General features: G+C 38.4%; 1 protein-coding gene across 1 annotated transcript in view; it reads left to right on the top strand.

The window, feature by feature from the left end:
* The first annotated feature begins 2543 nt into the window (after window positions 1-2543).
* Window positions 2544-23816, top strand: part of si:ch211-243j20.2 (uridine-cytidine kinase-like 1) — a 40322-nt gene continuing 19049 nt past the window's right edge. The window contains exons 1-6 of the mRNA XM_061746760.1: window positions 2544-2668; window positions 5112-5257; window positions 7670-7776; window positions 8698-8868; window positions 16739-16810; window positions 21637-21826. Of these exons, the coding sequence (XP_061602744.1) occupies window positions 2556-2668; window positions 5112-5257; window positions 7670-7776; window positions 8698-8868; window positions 16739-16810; window positions 21637-21826 (799 nt within the window). The 5' untranslated portion in view covers window positions 2544-2555. The remainder of the gene's footprint in view (window positions 2669-5111; window positions 5258-7669; window positions 7777-8697; window positions 8869-16738; window positions 16811-21636; window positions 21827-23816) is intronic.

Here is a 23816-nt window from a genome sequence, read left to right as displayed (position 1 = left end):
AAAAGAAAAGAAAAGGATCCAATGTTTTTAAATGCAAATTCATTTTCAGTGATACTAAAAAATAACAAAAACAAAAAAGAATGGCCATCTGCCGTATGTGTATGTGTAGTGTAAAACTATTTGGTAGTGCCCTTTAATTACATGGATATCAATGGTGTTTCAACATACTCAATTATCCAAATATTTGGATGGGTGTAGAGTTTTGGCTAGATATCATCCCTCCCTCATCAGTCATCAATTTTGCAATTTTAGCAAATGAGGTAATTTCAGATTTCGCTACCAAAACAACATTTGAAATGGGATCTTCCACTGCAAAGTTGCAGGCAACAACCCAACTCCTTTGGCATGCAGTGGCTGAAAGAGCCCAGACTAATTTTGATAGGTGGGTGTATGCCAGCTGGCTTCCTGTTTGTTCCACCCATTTGCATCAGGAAGAGTCAGTCCAAGCTCCAACCATCTTACTTTCAGGTTGAGGCTCATGCTGAACTAAGATACTAACAAGATACATTGCAGTTCCTTGTCCGACCTCTGAAAGCTGGCTGCAAAAGTGAGTCAGTCTCAACTGATTGCCATGGTAAAATGTCCAACTTCAGAGCAGAAATAAACATATTTACAGCCTGGTTCATTTGATTTTATTTAATTCTATACCTATGACAACACATAGGGTTATTTTTTTGTACCATGTCAGGAGAGTTTATATAAAACATTACATTTAGTTCTAATATGATTGATTATTAGTCAGTTTAGCCAATGGCTTGCCACTGCTTCCTCATCCATACTTGCCATGCTGCAACTGAATAAAGCAACCAGTGAATCCAGTTCACTGCCGAGAACGTGGTAAAACCCCTCTTCATAAACCAGCGTCCCTTGACCTAATGCTTAGTCCATTGTTATTTACAGTCTGGACTGTACTGTACTTATATACTGTATACTGTAATTATACAGTTCATGTCCATGTAAGAAGAAAGAAGAGACCTTACTGGATTAATGATGAACACACGAAGAATAAGATCAGCAAAATATATCTGTCGTTAAAAGAAAAAGTTGTTTTTTAATAAAAACAAAGCCACTGTAAAGAGGGCATTTTTGCATCGATAGCCTCTATAAGGTTAGAATATGGGTTTCAGTTTGCGATAGCATCATTTTCATTCATTTTAAGTGTGCTATTATTGTATAACATTCAACAGCTTAATTTTTTGGGATAGAACTTGTCAGACTTAATACTAAATAATAATAGTAATAATAATAGATAATGGCCCACACGTGTGCGTGTGTGTGTGTACGTGTACGTTTTAAAGGGCGAGTACACGGTTTAGTGTGGCTGCCACCGCGCTACGGTGCATTAAGTAGTCATGAACAAACAGTTGTTTGTTCTTTTTAAAACATGCTTGTTCATCATACTTTTTTTCTATTACAAAATATAACATAAATACTGTTGAACATGAAGATCTTTCTTTCTTACAGTTGTGTGAAAAAGTGTTTGCCCCCTTCCTGATTTCTTATTTTTTGTCGCACTTAAATGTTTCAGATCATCAAACAAATTTAAATATTAGACAAAGATAACACAAGTGAACACAAAATGCAGTTTTTAAATGAAGGTTTTTCTTATTAAGGGGAAAGAAAAATCCAATTATATTTAAGTTGTAGTGGCAAGCTGTTCTTTCTTATTTGTACCACCTTTTGAGTCAGTCCACGAAAACACTATTTTGGACGCGAGCAATGAGACATGACAACTTTCCTTGGCTTTTAACAGTTTACTTGGAAAGACTAAAGTAAATTACAAGTCCAACGCACGGTCAAAAGACTGTTGCTTCGAGCATTTTCTGACTCAAAACTGAAAGTGAAACTTAACTTCTCCTTACATGAAATCACAGTCACAAAATTACAGTGACATCACAACCTAAAATACAAAAGATAGAAAACATAGAAAATACTTTATCATGTAGCTACACATTGCTAAATTATGAATTTTAGTCGAATGTAAACCTTATGAATTATAATGAAATTATCATTTCCCATTTTTTAACTGTTTTAACTAAATTATTAATCATTGCCTAATCAGGCCCTTACATAAGTGATTTCTTGATTGAGAACAGGTGTGGCAGTAATCAGGCCTGGGTGTGGCTAGAGAAATTGAACTCAGCTTTCCAAAGATGTGATAAAAAACACCTACCCTTCAATCCTGCAATCACTTTTTCACACAGGGCTATGTAGATCTGGATTTTCTTTTACCCTTAATAATAAAAATCTTCATTTAAAAACTGTATTTTGTGTTTACTTGTGTTATCTTTGTCTAAGATTTACATGCAAAAAAAATGCAATCAATAAGAAATCAGGAAGGGTAGTCTTCATAAACCATTCAAAATGGGAAAATAGGTATGATAGATGTCACAGTATTTAAAAATATGTTTTTATCATTGGTTGGCATAATTGAATCCATCATTTATCTTCCAAAATGAATATACAGTACTTGGCCTAAAAATTGTAGGGTTTCTATAAATGTTTTAGTCATGTGACCACATGACGTCACTGTTTGGGCTCCGCTCCGAGTCCACATGGCAACCAGCATGAGCAGCAGTGAAGCTCCAGATGAAGCCCCAGGTGAAGCGGGGGAACAGCAGAGGCATGAAGAGCCGGGGGGAGACGGGTCCACATCAAGATGTGACAGGTACAGACTTCATGTGTCTGAGCAGCAGAAGCAGCTTTGTCCAGGTCTCAGTGGTTTATCTGAGCTGGTAAACACAGCTAGCTGGCTAGCTGTGCTGCACCGAGTCAGCTGAGACAAAAGACTCTCAGCTCTAGTCACAACAGCTGGACAACATGTTCTCATCCTTTACTTTTGGAAATATTGTTTACATTAGTTACAATGTTACATTAGTAAGCCCGGCGAGTGTTCATCTCCGGGTCGGTTATTTGTTTTGATGCACAGTGTCTTTGAAAATGTGATGATTTCCATGCACAGTGTCGTGTTAGTTGTATGGAGGTTAGAGAATGGGATGATAAAGACATGGCTCAGAGGCGGAATTTCTAATTTATTTAGCAAAAAATATCAAAAGCTTGTTTTTAAGACACTCAAGGCCTGTTTAAAATAAGTATTAGATGCCATAATAGGTCCCCTTTAAAGTGATTTCCTTTAGATGCAAAATGAAGAGGAGAGTTTGTGGCCAGAGCGTCCAAAGGACCGGGACAGTTCACATGAACTCTTCTCCAATTTTGCGTCTATTGACAGAAGTTCAGTAGGTATGGAGTTAAGATTTTGGTGACCTGGAGGTGCTGCCCGGTAAGTACAAAATTGTCCTTTTTTTAGGGTTGGTAGGGCTGGGCGATATGGACCAAAAGTCATATCTCGATATTTTCTAGCTGAATAGCGATGCTCGATATATATTGATATTTTTTCTGTGACATAATTGGGGTTTCCCCCAAAGCATTATAGCATAGCATCTCTGTTAGCTTCATTTTTTCTGAGGCAAACCCTTAAAAAAACAGTCAGTTTTAATACAAAGCCTCGTGCCAAATGTCACACAGGTTCCTTTATTAACAGAGGTCTGCACAATATCAAAATGTATAAAACAAATGAAATCATAATAAACTGCCTGCATATATAGAATAAAAATGCTTCTTGAATAAAATAAAACAAATATCCCTTTCCTGCATAACAATTAAATTAAAATACACTGTGCAATTAATACAATGACGGTAACAGGCAGACTTTTCCACTGAGGTTGACAGTTGTGCAAATAACAAAACATTTGTGCAAATCTCAAATAAAACATGTAAACAGATATTGCATCTCTTTGAGCAAATCTCAAATAATTACAACAAGTCAACTACTGTATATTTTACAGATTTTGTGTCAGGAAAACTAACCTGTCAACACTGTCAGGTTTCAGCACACAAAGGTACCTTTTTGCCAGCGCGAGATTCAGCGTTGATCTACAGTAAATTTGTCGCAAAATAAGCTATATCCATATAAACGAAATTGTCTCGTACCATATCTCGTTTGAAAATATATCGATATATATTAAAATCTCGATATATCGCCCAGCCCTGCTTCTGGGCTAATGCTGATGGCTATTATGCTGCAAACATGTAAATGTTCTAAATTAAAACGTTGTCTTGAACCCTAACGAAAAGTTCACACACTCATTACCATCTAATGATAGATGGGTTGGTTTAATGGTGAGAGTCCTTCTTGGTACAGAGCATACAATATAGTGAGGTTTTGGTGGAACATCCAGCCAGGTGATGACAGCCTTACTCATGTGAATAGTGACTCCCTCCCTGTGCCTTAGCAGCGGTGTGATTTCCTGGGGAGGGTTGGCAAGTTCCCCACTCATCCCCCTCAACCACACCAACATCAAACACTTCTCTACAGAGAGATAAAGAGAGGCATTTAAGTGAGTTTGTCCCTCTTCCCTCTTTGTAGGACAATACATTATCTGCAGGTTTAGAAGAGTCACAAACTACTTTAAATGACTGACATTTTTAAATATGTCCTATCTTTGGCTATGTATAAATTTGCTTTTAACCTGTTTGTAGGTTACAATTTGATTTGATGCTTTCAGTTGTTTTGCATCGGATCAGCCTCTCAAACCTGCAGATATATTGTAGCGACTAAGATGCCCGTTCAGCAGGAGCAGGGGGTCAACTATGAGCTAACAAGGCATCTCTGATGGCAACAGATGTGTACACTAAATTAAACTAACATATTTATGTGAACAGCTACTCGGCTAATTGGCTGTGACATTTCAATTAACAATAAATATTTTATCTATCATTTTACATCAATAGATTTGACAAAGTAATACAATAATTTATTTCAAATACATTATCGTTTATTTTATGAAACAGTCAAAGCAAAAATAAATAATCCATGTGCAGCGCACATAACAAAATGTTCCTAAGTGTATTTTTAATGAAATAATTTGATGTTGGTTTGCACCAAGATTTCATGTTTTGTAATATATGACTTGAAAAGGACAAAAAATACTTTGTTTGAACAAACATTTTGGAAACCAAAGTTCCAAAGTGTTTGTTCAGATACAACAACAAATATACATGAACTGAACTGATGATTCCTCGGATGGACTCTCAAATTGTGTCTCTTGCAGTCCCTGGACCCCTTCATCGTGCCCACGAGGACGGACCACAGCCCAAGCTAAGACTGAGCCTCCTCTGCTGAAGACCATCTACACAGCAGGAAGACCGCCGTGGTATAATGTTACTGGGACCACCTTCAAAGAGGCCTTTATTATTGGTGAGAGACCAGAAAACTTTTCTGTTTTGTTCTGAAACTCATACAAATCTTGTATCATGTAGATGAAAATAGGTAAAAAAAAAATAAATAAATAAGTAAAATGATCACTGAAGTGCTTTTCATTACAAATACGCGTTTCAAGTCCAGAGTTGGCATCAAAGCTTTGATTTTCTTTCTAGCCTTTCCCGGGCCGCTGCTGAATACGTTTTTTGTTTAAATTTGATCAATGCAAAGACCCTTATTAGCTTCATGGCTCAAGGGCTAGAATCCACAGCACAGAAGTATTAAAATTTAAGAAAGCTATAAAACCTTATCATGTTTTGCCCAAGAGCAAGATGACAATGATCAACTCCGGAAGGTACACGATAGTGTATTGATATTTATTGTATGCATTGCTCAAAAAGTTATCAATTTGGTTTGCATCTATTTTCAACATAATCAGGTTATTATATTTGGAAGAAAAGTCAAATGTGACAAACATCCTACATATACATGTCTCTTAAGTATTGAAACATTACGTTTTTATATGTATTTGCCCGGTAAGGGTATTTGCCCAATAGGGAAACCTGAAGTTGTCAATGCTCTGGTTCCTGTAGGTGTCTCTACAGCAGGCCTCCACCTTGCTGAGCAGCACAGCATCATCTCTGCCTCAGGATGAGCGCCTGCTGGAGTAAAATGAACTGTAGCAGAGACACTGTTTGTGAGTGAATATGTGTGTGTTTGACATTGGTGGAGGCAGTGTTCCATGGATAAACTCATTAGACTGGCATGATTGGAGACACGTGGAGAGAGAGGTGGACATTATCTTTAGCCAACAATCAATTATTCTCAATGGCCCGCAGTGACAAGTGACAATTTCACACTTGGCTGAGGCTCTGGTTTAAATTACATGTGTGTAACAAAAGGGAACTGGGAAGAGCATGGTTGAAGAAGAAAAGGCAGTAAAGCTTTGTGAAAGATGGAGACTGCAGTGGAGTGAAAGCTTGAAACTGACAAAAATGTTTAACAGTTAAAAAAAAATGCTAAAATAGCAAGAATAGAAGGTTGGATGGATGATTGAATAGAAAAGGGAAGGAGATGGTGCCTGTTATCTTCTCAACGGTCTGGTTTTATTGCTCATAGAAAAGGCACTCTGATCTCTTATAACAGCGGCAGACTTTACTGAGGGATGACACCTTTATTTTCTTGTCTATTCTTAAGCTTTCGGAACTCAGTAAAGACACTGTTTCTAATTATTTTTTTTTTTTTTACACAAATTTGACATTTGGAAAAAGTATTTGTGTAAAATCTTTGACCAATAATCATACAAAAATTAAACTGTGCTTTAGTTGGTTAGTTAGTTGTTTTTTTTCCCTCTCTGTCTCATCGAGTCAGTGGTTTAGACCTAGATAGATGTTATAGCAAGGAACCCATTTTGGCACCTTTATCCAGTTATTTTGTTCACACAAGTAGTTTTCTAAGCTATATTTGTGCCCACACCCTCATGAATGTGAAAATACCAGCAAAGACTCACCATTCAACAGCAATGTATCCTGCTACGTACCACCTAGCCTGCAGTTCTGGTGCCCCCTAACAGGATTGTTGTCCTGAAGGAATTGGGTTGTAGTTTTACACCAAAACGTTGTAGGAGGAAAGACTGTGTTTTGGTGATCTATTTATTTTTTAAATGTATTAATTTTGTGTGTAAATGTATTCATTTCATCATTTATATGGAGGAGCATTTGACAACAAACACTTTTTTTTTGGTATGAAATCTTGCTCATTTGTGTCTGTCAATCAGTTAACCTTCATGTTGCGTCAAAGTCTTGGGCTGGATGGGCTGAAGTCACGTGACTACAAACGGGGTGACGGCGGTGGTGTTTTTGTAGCAGCCCATGAACACACACAGTTTGGATGATAATTCAATTCAATTCAATTTTAGGCTGTTTTGGGCTTTATAAGTGATAAAATTATGAATTGGATTCTAAGTTTTACGGGGAGTGAGGCTAACACTGGAGAGACGTGGTCTCTTGTCGATTCCTGTCAGCACTCGTGCTGCTGCAGTTTGGATCAGCTGGAGGATCCAAAATGCACTTCTGATAGAAGTCAAGAAGGATCAAAAATAAGATTGGTGGTTGGTGTGTCCTGGCCTCAATAGAGCTAAACATCCACTGTTGACAACTGAGGTCAGCTCAGGGAGGTCTACAGGAACAAAGCAGCCTAGAGACACGTCAGATATAATAACAGCAGAAAAAAACTGAAATAACTAACATGGGAAACATCATGTTCTAGCTGCAATCTTTGAATTGGATTCATGTTTAGATATATGATGTTTGTTCAGTTTCTAAAGTAAATACATTTGTCAAAAAGTGCATTCAAGTATTCATCTTCATTGCTAATAGTATTGTCATGATATCTGTTACAATCTTTCAGGTTTGTGTGGAGGAAGTGCTTCTGGGAAAACCACAGTTGCCAATAAGATTATTGAGGCATTGGACGTCCCCTGGGTAGTTCTGCTTTCCATGGAGTCTTTCTACAAGGTACAACATCCAGCTGCAGCCTTTGATGTCGGGTGTCATTCAGAATGCAAACAAGAGCTTTGAATAATAGCAGTGTACCATTAATTACAGCAGTACATTTGAAGCTTATTTCACTGTTTTTTTAAGGTTGTTTTGGGTTTTTTTTCCCCACACAGAAGGGATTATGTGTGTATGTATGACACACACACACACACACAGCTGTTTTTGTGCAATGACTACCTATAACGCTGCCTTCATCCTCTGACGGCAATTTAATAATTTGTCAAAGACTAAAGATTTTTATTTTTTTTTGTCCGTTTTCTTGAAAAGTTGAGATCTTTTTCATTGCTTTGAAGAGAAGTCTCGCATGACGAGATACGGAGATAGAACTAAGAGAGTTATGGTGATAAAAAGAAATGCGCTGTCAATGGAAACAGCGGCCCAACGCAGCACTATCTTTATTACAAAATTCAGAGTTTTCTTTTGTGAATAAGTGTAATATAAACGCAACGATGGCCTCCTAACAGGCCGCAATAAAATATTTTTTCTTTGCACCATTTACTTCAACACCAAATCTGAATGTTTCTCTCTCACATTTACCCCCCCCCCCCCCCCCCTTATATGGTGGTTGCTGGGTGGACATTTGAATGATTTAATGAGCAGTGTGGGGGGCTAGTTTGAGGTCCAGAGGTTTTGTTTGGATGCATATCTTCCCACAGATTTACAATATTAACAGGATGTCATGAGTGAGGGCCAGTATTTTTACACTTCACAGGTTTATGTGCAAATATTTACCTTTCAGTAATTCTGTCATTGAAATTCATAATAACATACATCAGCATTGGCCTTGTGAATTTCATGCTGGCATAAAGACGTGACCTGACTAAAGATAATTAAGTGGTTTTCAATTATTTTGGTGTTTTCTCTTTCTTTTTTTCTAAGGTGTTGAATAAAGAGGAGCAGGAGCTGGCCACTAAACATGAGTACAACTTTGATCACCCTGATGCGTTTGATTTTGATCTGCTGGTCACCGTCCTCAGAAAGCTCAAGAAAGGAAAAAGTATCAAAGTGCCAGTATACGACTTTGCCTCTCACAACAGGCGCAAAGAATGGGTAAGAACTTCTACAGTTAAATCTGTTTCCAGTTGTTTTTGTTTTTGCATTGAAGCTGGGGCTGAACAATTAATTGAATTTGAGACAGAAAAAGAAAAAAGAGATTTGCAGACGAGTTTGTTGATGACAGTGAAGTAGCTTTTAATGACAGTAGTCAGAAATTTAAGGTTGAAACATATTATGTCATCATTGACAGACTTTGTTCATGCCTATCCAAGCGCAACAAAGTCTACATACAGGTGTGTGAGCTTTTTTGGGTTTAATTTGAGAGGGGCTGTGATGACAGTGATGTGCGTGTAAGAGCTGCTAAGCTGAGCTGCACTTATCTGGCAGATCTGGATAGTTCCTTATCAGACGAACTCAGTTCAAGTATTTTGTGCAGAATGAGACTTCACCTGTACAGATGCTGCAAGCTCTTGAAAGACATGGACGTAAGACAACATTTCAAAATGTTTATGTTGACTGTTTTTAAATTAGCCTATGTCTAACTGTGAGGGTGAGAGGTTTGAAAAGGGTTAAAAATGAGCTGAGGACCACAATGTGGCAGACACGGCTCTCTGCACTTTCTCTCTTGGCCATTTAACATGAACTTGTTAGTGGCCTTGATTTAGAGGATATTTGTGTTTGCACAGTCAAAGTCCAGAAAAAAGCCAGTGTAAGATGTGTTTGCCAAATGACAGCATTTAAAATTTTAAAGTGCACTTCCTCAATATTTACAATTAAAATTGTGTATTTTGCCAGATTATGTGGCATTTGTTTTTGTATTGTCTTGAGAGAGTGACACGAGTAACATGTTGTTCTGTTTTAAAGCATGTTAAAGTGAGCATAGTTTATTTGAGCAGATGATACTAATACTGCATTTTATTTTTTCCTTGTGGTTCCAACTCCATAAAAATGCTGTAAATTGCTTATCGTGGTTGAGAGAAAACTGGAAGATTTCAAAATGTTTAAATTGCACTAATAATTTGATTGTCTCGTTGAATTGTGAGGAGACTGGGTGGTTTCTGTTTGAAATGAGCTGACGAGCTGACGAGCTAAATGTTTCTTCATGTGTTGTGTGTGAACTTCTTCTGTGATGGCCCTATCAATCCAGTACATCTGCTTTGGGAATATGTTGTTAAATAAATGTAGGATGGTTTGACAGTGGTAGCTTCTTTTTTTGTGAAAATGGAGGATACTTCCAGTTCCTTCCCTCTGAGTGTAGTGGGTCAATTTTACCAGATTATAATGATGCTGTGGTGTTTCGTTTTCATAGCAACATATGTGAGTGATTGTCCTTAACAAGAGAACATAGTAGTGCATTTATAGTTCTATGAACATTTGGATATTTGTAAAATACACCCGATTGTTAGAATTTAAAGTATTGAGTATATTTACTGTATACTTGCGGTAATTTATTCTGTATTTAGCCAGATTGTGGTGATTCTGGGGTCGTGATGATGGCACCCTTGAATATTGTTGCCCAGGCGAAGCGTTAATCTGGCCCTGCTTAAATGAAATGTATAATCTCATGAATCCAGCTGAGGGGGCTTTAGACGTCTGATACTGATTGGTTTAACATCTGTAAAAGGTGTTTTCAAAGCATGTACTTGCTCCCCAAGCGCCATACAGTTCACTAGGCTTTCTCTGACTCACAACCAACAGTCAGTTTGGGTTGTATTTATTTTTAACAGAGCATTATAAGTATCACATTTTTTTAAATGTACTGTTGTGCAACAAAAGGGACTGCTTGTTTAGTTATTAAAGGGTTATTAATAACTGTCTGATGACAGTTATTGATATAAATGATCAATATATGAATAAATCCAAATGGGGCACCATCTGAATATCAGGAATTAATCACTAAACGGCACACAGTCTCAAAATAAGTGTTATTCTCTGCATGCCTGCTCGTGACCAGGGGTGGCAAGATGGGGTAAGAGAGAAGGAAGCATTCCAAACACAGACCTTTACAACCAGCAAATGTTACAAATAAGCATTAAACAACTGCTATTATTTAAATAAATCATATTTTATTTACACAAGTATCAAATACCATTTCAAAAACTTCAAACGGATCATTTCTATACAAATGGTCAGATGACTGGCTGCAACTACTTTTTCCAGAATTTTTGATACAAATGGAGGGGTTCTAAATTGGTCTATAATTAGCTAAGATGTCTGGCTCAAGAGAAGGTTTTTTAAGTAAAGGTTTAATTACTGCAACTTTGAAAGCCTGTGGTACACATACTAAGTTTAGGGATAATTGATCTGGTCCAGTATTGTCGTGCCAATAAGAGAGAAGTAGTCGAGTCTGGATGGGGTCTAACATACACGTGGTTGATTTAGCTCTATTGACGACTGAGGTCAGTTCAGTGAGGTCTCCCCCAGCAGCCGCGGCTGGATGGTGTTAAAGTACTGGAGAAATCAAAGAATGTGAATCCCGCAGTGGCTCCTCCGTCATCAAGGTGCAAATGAGCTTGTTGCAGCAGGTAGATGATTCAAGGGGAGGTGTGGATGAATGAGGAAGAAAGTTGCTGTTGTACTGGAGAGAGAGAGGGGCGGGGGGGGGGGGGGGGGGGGTGAGCGGGTCTTGTGGATGTGTTGGGGGGGTCTGGACGTTTTGAGGGGATTACAGACGGGGTGTTAAATCTGTTGAAGACCTGATTCAGCTCATCAGCCCTCTCAAGGTTCCCCACTGTGTCTTTCCCTCCCTTTGAACCCAGTGATGTGCTTCATTCCTAGGGCTGTAACAATATATCGTGCCACGAAATTTCGCGATACAAAACGTCACGAAACGTGTCGTGGAGGTGACAAAGTGTATCGCAATATTGGGTTATTAATATTAATCTATTGTATTGACTAGTAACGTGCATCCGACCACGACTCGACCCGCGGACCAAAATCTTCCTCCGCTCAGAAGAAACTAGTACCGTTTTGCGGTCCGGTTTTGAGCTCTGAACTTTTACTTATGTAAGGCTGGTGTAGAGTTAAGCCTTACCTTTTATTAAATTAAACCTTTTTCGGGTCGTGAGTAGGATAAACACGGGGACAACTTCTGCTGAGTTCCAGTGTACTTTAATGTCCCTCAACAGTGTAGGATTTTAGAACATCAACACAGCACCTAGTGCCGTACTGTGGCGTATCACTCCGCCCAATCTAAAACATATTAACAACTACAGATAAACTGACTAATGTCATTATAGTCCCTGATTTACATCAGAATATAAAGAATATATTTGTAAAATAATGAACCCTGAATTACCAAAATAACCTTAACAAAAAGAAATCTCCCCTTACACTTATAAGGTGAACATGAATCAATCTTTTTTATGATGTATAATTGTATGTATTTATTTACTTTTATTTATTTATTTATTTAATTTTAGTTTCTGGAAATTTCTGAAAAAGTCAAATCATACATGAGAGAAACTATTCAGTTTGTGGCCAAATATTTTTATTGTATGAAACTGAAGATGCATAATGCAAACCTGACATTTACTTTTATTTCAGTTTGTAGAAAATGGTTGGCCTGGCTTTCTCTTTAAAATTTAAACAGTTATAAAGCATTACAAACTGTAACAATAGGGCAAACCTACAGTATTGTTTTTGTGTCTTTCAAATAAAAGACAATTTTTTCCAGTCATATGTTCCTCATTCAGTTGTTAAAAAAATACTGCTATAATATCGTATTGTACCGTATCGTGAGATTAGTGTATCGTTACACCCCTATTCATTCCATTCCAGTCCTTCCTTCACGTTGTTCTGCTAAAGCTTGTCCCCCATCTTCCCCCTGTAGGCATTCCTGTATATCCTCAACATGTACTGACTTCATTGGCGCAGTGGTGCTGTATGCACGCTTGGTATTGGCATAAAGGAGATCCGGTGTTAGTATTGTAATGTTGTCGTCCCAAGTGTGTGAGTGCAGGCAGGAGTCCGTAAAACGCATAATACTACACTCACGGTATTCCCCCCGGGTCCTGACCAGCACTGTGAGTTCATTCGTTTTATTTCCTAAGGACCTCATGTTACCCGTGAAGATCGCCGGGGCCGCCGGCTTGTGCCTCCTCCAGCTCCTCTGGGAGGACAGGCAGTGGGCAGCAGAACAGGCTTGTTCAGCACGATCCGCTGCTTGAGAAAACAATAGAGCCGCTAAAAATACTCAAACTGGAAGAGATGAAAGCGTCTTTGTCCAGACAAGAAAACTCCTCACAATGCATTAATTATTTTATACTAAGTCCATCATCATGAGATTCTACAAGAAGATTCAGGAGGTGAAGTTACAACAATGGGGTTTTAAAGTACTGGAGAAATAAAAGAATGTGATTTCCCCCAGTGGCTCCTCCATCATCCAGGTGCAAATGAGCTTGTTGCAGCAGGTAGAAGCTGGCTGGGTCTTTTTCTGCCATTGCTCGGAAGCCTGAATACTAAATGAAATAAGAAATGCATCCAAAAGAAGGCCCCTAATGATGAACTGCTAAGTGAATGTCTGAGGCAGCAGAAAACCAGGAAACTATCATGGAAAGAGAAGCCAATGCAAAGCATGAACCATAGATGGAGGCAGCAGCTGACAGTGAGGAGTCCTTACAGCCAGTGGCTGTGCGAGGCTGATCTGAAGCACATCTGGAGCCATTAATCATAGCAGCACAAGAGCTCTGGGTCTACCACACCAGACAGGACCCAGCTGGAGACTGTACATAGATGACTTGGAGACAATCCAGCACATAATGCTGGGATGTAAGATACAGGCTGGTCAGACATGCATGGAGCACTACAACCAAGTAGCTGAAATCGCGTGCAGGAACATCTGTACTGAGTATGAGAGGGAGATAATTATAAATATGTATATGTGTGTGGCTATAAATAAACAAAAAATTGGTTTTACGTCACTAATGTCTTTATTTAATCTCATTTAGTTAGTTGTTAGCTAATTTAATAATAATTACAGATTTATTGTACAGAACATTAATTCCATCAAAAGAATGCAATTTTCCTTCTGAAAGGGCTGTGAAGAATCAGCCTTTCAGTGTAGAGAACTTATTTCTTGGCCTTGTAATTTCATGGTTGGGAGGCAGAACACCTCATGGGAAATGGCACATCACATATTGGAACTTTTCACTCCATGAACCTTTTGTATTTTGTAGAATATAGAGTAGTCCTCAGGGTGTTGTTTACTGCCATCAGTCGAATTTCATTAGTTATATTGTTAGACACCTTCTGGATTATGTTGAATTGTATTTAATCTGAATATAAAAACTGAAGTGAAATTTATGTTTCTGGTGTAACTGGAAGTTGTCCTCTCTTTATTTTAGGCAGCAACACTTAAAGGAGCTTGAGGCAGGATTTATGAAAAAAATTCGTATACATTTTAAGTTTTCTAGTAATAATGTCAGATGATGCGTTCCAAACCAAAAAGATGAGCCCTCTAGCGCAGTGATTCCCAACCTGTGGGCCGAAGGTATTGCAAGTGGGCCGCCAAATCATTTCCAAAAAAGCAGGATTTTTGTGGGGGGTATAATTATATAAAAATATACAGAATAATGTTTTAAATAATGTTTAAATGTTAAAACTCAGTTATGTTTAAAATGATATTAAAAATGTTTAAATATTATTTTGTTTTGTTTTCCTTCAAGTATTAGCGAGTGACAAGCAAATGAGCGATAGGAACTTTTGTTGTTATCGGTCGGACCACTTTGCAGCGGGACTGCATTGCACTTGACTTATTCACGTTTTATGCTGATACCTGAAACTGGAGTATAAAGATGGATAGCTGGCTAGCAACAGGGAGAATTTAAAAAGTTCGGAGGTGGACATTTTTGAGACATAAAAGTGGGCCCTGAGTTGGAAAAGGTTGGGAACCACTGCTCTAGTGTATCTCTCCGTTGCCTTGAACAGGCTGTGTGCTGCAAAATGTGCTGCAATTGTGACCGGAATTTCCCGTGCTGTCCTGCGGATGTGACGTCACATGACGCTGCATGCGCGTTTTCCCGTGCCGGCTTCACTGTTGGCTGTAGTACCCCCGACGGCCGTCGTGGTGAAGGGTGGTGCTAGAGAGTCTCATTTCTTAAAAGGAGCCTCATGCTCCTTTTAATAGTCACAGATTTTATACATGCAAATCACTTGCCCCGAATTGGCTCCAAATAGTCAAGCTCTCGTTCCTGTTTCTCATTCTCATCCTTGGGGAAAAAAATTCTAGAGTTAGTGACCATTAATTTTGACATTCTTCATGGCCTTCCCCAATTCCTCCCACAGTCATGTTTTTGCCTCAGCATCTGTGGCTGTGTTTCGCCTGCTGATACCTGTCGACTGCCTCTGGATTCTGACAGGCTAACTGAGCCTGAGGGCCGGCCTCACCCTGGGGGGCCACCAGTAATGGTGCTTTTACACTAGTACCTACTCAGCTCGACTCGTCTTGTCCTCGTTTGTTTTTAGACACCCAGATGAGAAGTAGGAGGGTTGGAGTGAAGCTGCTGTGACGTATTTGATTGTGTGATCTAAACGGAGAAGACAACAACACTAAAGATGTAGAACCTGGAGGAGATGATAGATGTGCTGCTGGGTCTGTGACTTGTGTTCAATATCAAGTTAGAGAGTGAAAGAAGCTTCAAGCGGCGACGCTTTTTTATTTTTATTTTGCTTGTGTCGGCGCTGCTGAGAAGTGACGAAGCGCCTGGTAGATCTGGTCGTTCCTTATCGCCCGTCCAGATCCCTTTTTAATTCTCTCCTCAGCACCAGGTTTATGAACATCTGCACCTCAGAGTTGGATCACCAAACATATGAGGGAGTCGCTCTTGCGCTGACTCCCGCTTCCTGGTTCAGACGTCTGACTCCAACCCCCCGACCAATCGGTGGCCTGTAGTGTGATGACGTCAGATACAGCCGACTCAGCTGCTTAGAACCTCGGCAGAATAGTTACAGAAAAAGTATCTACTAGGCACGCCTCCACCCGCCTCCACCCTTAGTGTAAAAGCGCAAAATGGGGGCGAGTAGAGGTGCGCTGAGTAGATACTAGTGTAAAAGCACCATAATAAGTGTGGTGGTTGGTCCACGGACGGCACCAACAACCTTACGGGCACGGCTCCTCTCGGCTGCCTCAACACTGGAGGCACAGAACAAGGTCCTTCAGTGTCCTTTACCTCCCTCAAGATGTCGTGGGTCTGTCTGGAAGTGGGTGTTGAAGACAGTTGTCTTGACAGTTTCTGTCACCAGACATTCTGCCGGGCCTGTCTGGCATCTTCACCCACAATCTGATCAAACTCCCCCCAGGTAGTGATCAGTTGACAGCTCAGCTCCTCTCTTCACCCAAGTGTCCAGAACACATGTTCACAAATAACAATGATACAATTATAAAATGGATCATTGAGCCGTGACTTATGTATAAAATAATTAAAAACATTTTAAAACCTTCCCATATAGGCTGAATTAAAACAATTCTCCAAAGAAGAATGAGCAAAAATTCCTCCAGAGTAATGTGAAACACTCACTGCCAGTTATTGCAAAGGGTTGATTGTAATTCTTGAAGCCAAGGGTGGCATAACCAGTCATATAAGTTTAGGGGGTGAATAATCTTTCACATGGGGCCTGGCCAGTTTTGATTGCTTTTACCTCCCCCAAAAAGTATTTTATTGTCTTGTCAACCCTGTTCCTATATACTATCTTGTCTTTCTCTTCCTCCCCTTGAGGTCCATCTGTGTTTCATTTCATCTTTAGCAGAATATGTTAAGTATAGAACTTAGGAAAGAAACCCTGGAACCCCCCCCCTCTGCACTAAGGTTTCCACCGTAACCTTCTGTGGACTATAGTTGTTATAAACATCATGCTGCTAATCGTATACATTTTTAAGCTGCTAAAGTGATTGACATCCTTTTCTGTAATTTTTTCCTGTTGACAGAAAACGGTATATGGAGCAAACGTAGTCATCTTTGAGGGTATCTTGGCCTTTGCAAACAAGGAGCTGCTAAAGGTAAGAATAATATGCTGCCCTCTCCTTTATTTGCTGTTTTTAACTTTGTTTGTTCACTTAACATAAAGTAGTCTTGGATTTTGGCACTTTTATGAATTTAATTGATCTATTTAGGAAAAAAAAAAATCTGAGATGTTTACTGCACCTTTTGGTCCATAATTACATGACACAGCCCTATTTCAGTCCATGTTGTAGTACAAAAACTGCATAGAAACCAATTAAATTATGACATTTTCTATGAAACAAGATACTTTACTGGCCAAAACAGAAGCCAGTCCTTGGATTTAACAAAGTATTGTCATGATTAATGTGTTACAGCAGGAATGTTTCTGGTCAACTTCTCCCGTTCCTGTAATTTACAGCTATATATAATATTATATTTACAGTATATGATAAAGTAGAGGACAGAATGGTGACATTTTCTTTGCACTTGCACATCTGTTTTGTGTATTGCAGGTCACGGCTTTAAGGTCTTGTTTCTAGTGCTGTTTTCTGCATAGAATGATTCGCCTTGAGTGAGGTCTAATGGCGTGATTGCAACTTTCGAATACTAACTGATGCAGTGAATAGCTTCTCATTACTTTAAAACCCATGGCACAAGATGTATCCAGTGGTTAATCTTAATCTTTGGAGGGGCCAAATTATTCTTCTGCATCAAGGAAACAAAACACTTGAATTTGCTACAAGTACTTAAACTGGATTGAGAACTGTCCTGTTCATTATTTGAACCTAGGATGGTGGTGAGTGAACATTTTAATTTCTTGAATACAAAATTAAACCCACGATACTTTATAAAGACTATTTTGATGGTTACAGGGACTGTAGTTGGAAGGAAGGGATGGTGTTCTTTATATAAACATAAATCCTGTATTATAAGTCTCTTTGCTTTGTATATTTCTCTTGCGGTGTGTGTGTGTGTCTACTGTGGTAAGGCAGACGGCCTATCTTGAGAAACATCTGTGAGTCTGATTACCATCTGAATCGGTTAATAACAGCTATTGTCTCCTGTGACTGATTTCTCTTGTAGCTGAAGTAAATGGCCTAAAGTAAGCTTGACAAGCTATACATTGTTCATGCCCTTTGCTCAGCGGTGCGATAAACCATTAATTTGTGCAGCAAGTTACTGAAATGAATGCGTTTCAGACTGCAGCAGTGAGCGGTGTGAAGGTCATGAACCCAGACAATATCCAATTAATAATACGCGCTTGGCATCAACTGGATAGGGGTGTACCACATAAGGATTGTGGGGCTGTGTGCTGTTCATAGCATGTTTGTATTGTCCCAGTGATATTTGCAGTGTGACAATTAGGGCTGTTCGATTAATCGATTTTAAATCGTAATCGCGATTATGTAATTAGAACGATGTTAAAATGTGAAAATGTGAAAATCGTAAAATCGATTTTTCCCAAAAAAAAAAAAAAAAATTATTTTTTTTTTAAACCTTGTCTGCACACATTTTAATGATTGATACCATATTAATGATTGATGGAAATACCTCTCAATACCTGCGACAAGTGCCCCATCGGAGAGGCTCTTGCCACCGGACATCCCTCAAGCCAGATTCGGTAGACCGGCTCGTGTTCCTTGCAAAAAACTTGCAAATGTGAATAGCAAATGTAATGACTGACATTACACACCTCTACCTCCTTCATGGGTTGCATTATTATTTAGCATGCAAAGACCCAGTTTAGTTTAATTAGAAAATGTCTTGTTTTATTTAATTGGAAATATAACTTACTGTATGTTTGCAAGTGCTGATTTGCTGATTTTTTTTTTTTCAGAGATAAAACTTTATATTTTATTATATTTTTTTAAACTTTTTTTCAACTTATTTTACAGAGTTTTGCACTTTATTCATTCATTTTTGGTTTAATAAGAGCAAAGTTTGCACTTAAAGCCCAATGGGGCAAATGTTCAATAAAAAAACAGCATATTTGAAATAATTTCTTTGCCTTTTGTCAATTCACAAAATAATCGTAATCGAAAATCGGATTTTGAGAGAAAAAAAATCGAGATTTTATTTTTGGGCAAAATCGAACAGCCCTAGTGACAATATACCTACTGTAGGTTATGAAATGTTTCTATGCATTGTCGCAGACATTGCTAATATTGTGCATGGCTTTGCATGGGCGCAAACAGAGCAATGCCAGAACTAACACGGCAGCCTGGTTATTGGTCTTTTGCTGTTTGCAAAACAATGTTCAGGATTTCAAGATGAGAAAAGAAGAGTTTTCACACAACCAGTTTTGTATCTCACCTGAAAAGTCGACTTTGCACTGATGCTGTGTTTAAAAGAATGTAAAGCAGGAACTTAGCCATGCTAATGCTAAGAACGATAACATGGACAGTTTATTTTTTCTCTTCAGCATAAATCTGAAAACTGTAAAGGGTAGATGCAATGAAAATGCTAAAGCCATTAAGACAAGGAAGTAATGAATGATGAATTCATAACGCTTGGGGATGATTCAACAAAGACATTTTCTTGAAGATTAACTTTATTTTTATTGTTTTGTAAATAAGTGGCATTGTAAAACTTTATTTAATGATTTTTTGGCAATTAATCCCTGGTTGTAGTTCTAGGATGCCGTGATTACACACACAGTTCAACTTGTTTATTCTTTTTACTGTATAGATTCTGACGAATTTCCACATCAAGTCAAATAAAAGTTATTGGTAAAAAAGTTGGTACAACTTTGGTTTCCAACTAATCTTATTACCACAAATAGGTAGGCGAATAGGCCTTTTGCATAGTACAAAGTCTGGACTTTTACTCCTCTATTTCTCTGGTTTTATGATGGTAAAAATGTTTGCTTTTGAGTGAGTAGGAACCTTAGTTCCCACCTGAAATCTGGCAGCCATTGCTAGAAATGAAGGAAAATGATTGTTCCTCAAACAGAAAACATTTAATTTTATGATGAAATAACAACAACAGATCAGGAACTCCTGCTGGGAAGAAGGAACACAGGTTAAGAATGACAACAATAGGGTCATTAACAGAGTTGGAGTAGACAATGCTGAGGAGATACATAAATAAGAAAACGTTTTAATGTTTAAGCAAAAGATTAAAACAGGTGCTACATTAACAAAAACAGAAACAGTTGAACGTGGCTGGACCTGCATCCTTTCATGTCAAGGAAAGGATGACGTGACCTGTCATCAGGCCAAAGAATGGCTTACAATTATTCAGTATGACATGAACATGGTAAGAAAATAATAAGATAAGATACTTTATTAATACTTTGCAGGAAATGAAGGTGTTACAGCAGCAGCATCAGTGCGTTTTTCATGCATGCATTCAACACCAAGATTAAAAAAATGAATTTAACATAAATATTGTTAACTGTTCCTGTTTGCTGACAAGTCGTAATTCATAAGCACAGAGGAGCTATTTCCTCGAGGGACGAGAACTGCTGGTGGTTAAAGCTGTGGACAGGAATTTTCCAATAATCGAGTAACTACCGGTAGCTTGGAAATGTGAACACATAACATTCATGCCCCTCCCAACCTCTCCGTTAGACTCCAGCACCGTCTCCCTCCTCCCTTCCCCTGCTGCTGAGGAGTGTCCTTGCTAGAGCATGTACATGTGAGCTTTAGTGCACGATCACAAGGAAGTTACGTTACTACAGAGACCCGAGGTGTCAGAGAACAGATACCTGAAAATAAATCAGTAATGGAACAAATTGAAGATAATAGGTTTCATATAACTTAATGCTATCTGGATGACATACCGCTACATCACATAACTTTTAATATTTACTTAGGGTTAGTTAGTGTCCTCAAGCGTTTACATGGCATGAAAGTTGGCCTCAAAGAGCTTACCTGATCACTCCACAAAGGCCCTAACTCTCGTCAGAATCAATGTTGTGCTGAATTTTACAGTACCAAAAGTACTCTATCAATAAAGTTGGATTTAAATTGAAATTCATGGGTCAGTTTTTCTGCGTCAGTCTGAGATGGGATGTTCCTAATTATAGTGATATTATGAAGGTGAAAAGGTGAAGGACAGATTCTGGTCAAGCCATCCATCCAATCACCCATACATCCATCCATGATTAAACAGGGAAATATCTAAAACTTGCAGGACAGTAGATCTTGAGGACCAGTTTATTTATTGATATTATTATTTTTTATTTTTTTTTCATTTATGAATTTAGCTGGAGGTGATGATTGGCTTAGCCGTTGTATGTGAGTATCATGTACCGCAAAGCACTCAAGATGCATTCTTGTTGTTGTTCAGCAGTGTTGGCAGCACTTGGGTGATTAATCCAGCATGCTGTGTTCCTGGAAGTTGCAGACATGAAGACAACTAACATAGGTGTTCTTTGCAAAGCAAATCTTTTTTTCTGTTTTATCAGCTTGCTTTGGCCTAGTAAGTTCATGAAATCTGAAGTATGCTCAGATATCTACATTGAGCACAAACTGCCTGCTTTATCAATGCTAAGTTGTGTTCTTATATATTTTCTGACAAATCACAGAAATAACATAGCATTGCACAATATTTTCTGTACAAGTCATCTTATACCTAATTTCTTCATTAAGATTGAATCTAAAAAAAATTAACTGTGCATTATCTTTTCTTCTGTTGAAGTCAGAAAATCATCCATAAGCACCTATCATAATTTTTGTTTAGGCTCATAGTCTCCTATTTAAGTTATACCTGACCTTTCAAAGTCGTCCTTGCATAAATGGTTTACCCTTTTTTATATCAGTCAGATAGTTTCAGACAGTAGCTCTTTTTTTGCTGTCTTACCTCTGTTGTAATGCTGCCGGTTTAGTTTCAGTGATTTACTGGACTCTGTCTTCCCTTTGTTTTCTTTTTTTGGCAGCTCCTGGATATGAAAGTGTTTGTAGATACAGATTCGGACATCCGCCTGATTCGGAGGCTGAAGAGAGATATTTCGCTATGTGGACGGGATATAAGTGGCATTATCAAACAGTACAATAATTTTGTGAAGCCAGCATTCGAACAGTACATTGAGACAACAATGCAGCTCGCGGATATTGTGGTTCCCAGAGGTTAGTAGAACTGCATATAATACTATCAAGATTTTACATGGTGTTTTATGCTGATATTCATCTTCTAGACATGATACATACCATCATGTGCACCCTTCTGTGAAGGAAGCAGCTTTATCAGTTAGACAGCAGCAGATATTTAGGGGTCCGAGCAGTTTAGCTGCTAAAACCCTATTGTCTTGTAAGGCTGTGGGTTTTATCAGATCAGTCAATGGTACACATACAGTACAGTAACATTTATAGAGACATGTCAACATTTTTGAAAGAATACTAAAAAGGTGGATGATGTCTATCAAAAACAACGGTGAGCGTACGCTTATGGGCTGTAACAGTATAGCTAATTGACATCAAGAAGTGATTTTTTTTTTTTTTTTAAACAATATTTTTCACTTTAACATGTAAAGGATGGATACATAATATGATCCACAGAAATAACAAGCAAAACAGGCAAATAAACAAACAAAACAAAATAAATGGTTGTTTGGTTGTGCCTTGCCCCTCAGAATGATTAGAGGAATGTTAAATATTGTAGAAAGGTGTTTATGGGTTGATGTCTCAGAAACTTCAGGAAGTGTACATTGAAGGGTATGGTTGTCAAAGCATTAGTAAAGAACCTACTTAGTGCAAAACAGGTGGGTGTGACTTTCCAGAATAGGGGAGGAAGGTGGTTGTAACGGAGGGTGGTGTCCATAGGTGCTAGGCCCCGACCAATGCTGCATGCAGCTCCAGTTATTCATTTCTTTCCCACAGTGAATCTCTCGCATTCTGTCTGAGCTTTGCCATACTCAAAAACTCACAAGTTTTGTACACCCATCAGGTTATATTTCAAGGGTGCTTCGAAGGAGCGTGGAAAAAATGGCTCAATAGCGCCACCGTAAAAATGTAAAAAAAATGTTTAAGATTTTTTTAGAAAACCCATTCTCTTAAATGTACAAAAATTCCACCATTTTTACGGTAATTGAATTTGTGATTTGAAGGCCTCTTCTGAACACTCCTCCCAGGGATTTCATTGGATGAACTTTGCTGAAGTTAAATTGGGAAACTTTTGAGTTTTCGTCCACGGACTCCCCCTTGATGATGCAGCGATTTTCATAGATTCGGCATTAAAATTCAACTTGCTCTCACTCTCTCATGAATTGTCCGAGGTCTCAGATGCTCTGTGTATGATCAGAGTCCAGCTCAGGACAGGTCCATATGGTCATATTAAGTCACACTCATAGTGTCCCCTAGTGGCAACAGGAAGTGACTCCCTTGATGTATCATTGTGGCTGTTCTGGTCAAAGAGATGTCAGACTTGGTCAAATCCATGGTTAAGAGCAGTGATGGCTAGCGCCCTCTACTGACCAAATAGTAGAAAATACAAATAAAATAAAAAACATGTAAGATGCAAACAATTCTTAAAAAGTGTTATTTCAGTCTGTGGTTGACTGTCAATAAGAATAAAATGTTGTTTAAATATTTATTTGGTTCCAAAATGTTTTTTATTTCATTTACATCCGGAAGTAAGGGGCGCCGGTCAAACAGAATCCAGTGTCAGCTCTCCAACATAATAAGCACGTGACCTGAGGATCTCTTTTAATTAGTTTGAATTAGATTCATAAAGGGATGCAGTGGTCCAGAAACTCGGTTATCAGCAACAAATCAGTATCGTGACAAACTACTTTTTTTTTTTTTTTTTTTTTATCTATTGTGATTAGTACGGAGCCCCTAAAGGGACATGGATTTTTTTTTTAATATATAATGAGTTTTACGCGCGCGCTTGAAACCTTTATGCGCTCGCGTAAAACCTTTAAGTGAGCACGTAAAGTTGTTTACGTGAGCACGTAAAACGTTTATGCACTCACTAAAAAGTTTCACGCGCTCTCGCAGATTAGACAATTCATTCCCCATATTTTTTAGAAAATCAAACTGAACTACACAAATCAGAAAAAAACAATACAAAATAACAGTGTACTTTTCTTATTATTTTCTACCTTTCTTTTTTCCCCAT

This window comes from Cololabis saira, chromosome 18 (genome assembly GCF_033807715.1).
Source record: "Cololabis saira isolate AMF1-May2022 chromosome 18, fColSai1.1, whole genome shotgun sequence".
In the NCBI taxonomy this organism is placed as follows: domain Eukaryota; kingdom Metazoa; phylum Chordata; class Actinopteri; order Beloniformes; family Belonidae; genus Cololabis; species Cololabis saira.
This window is presented reverse-complemented; position numbering and strand designations above follow the sequence as displayed.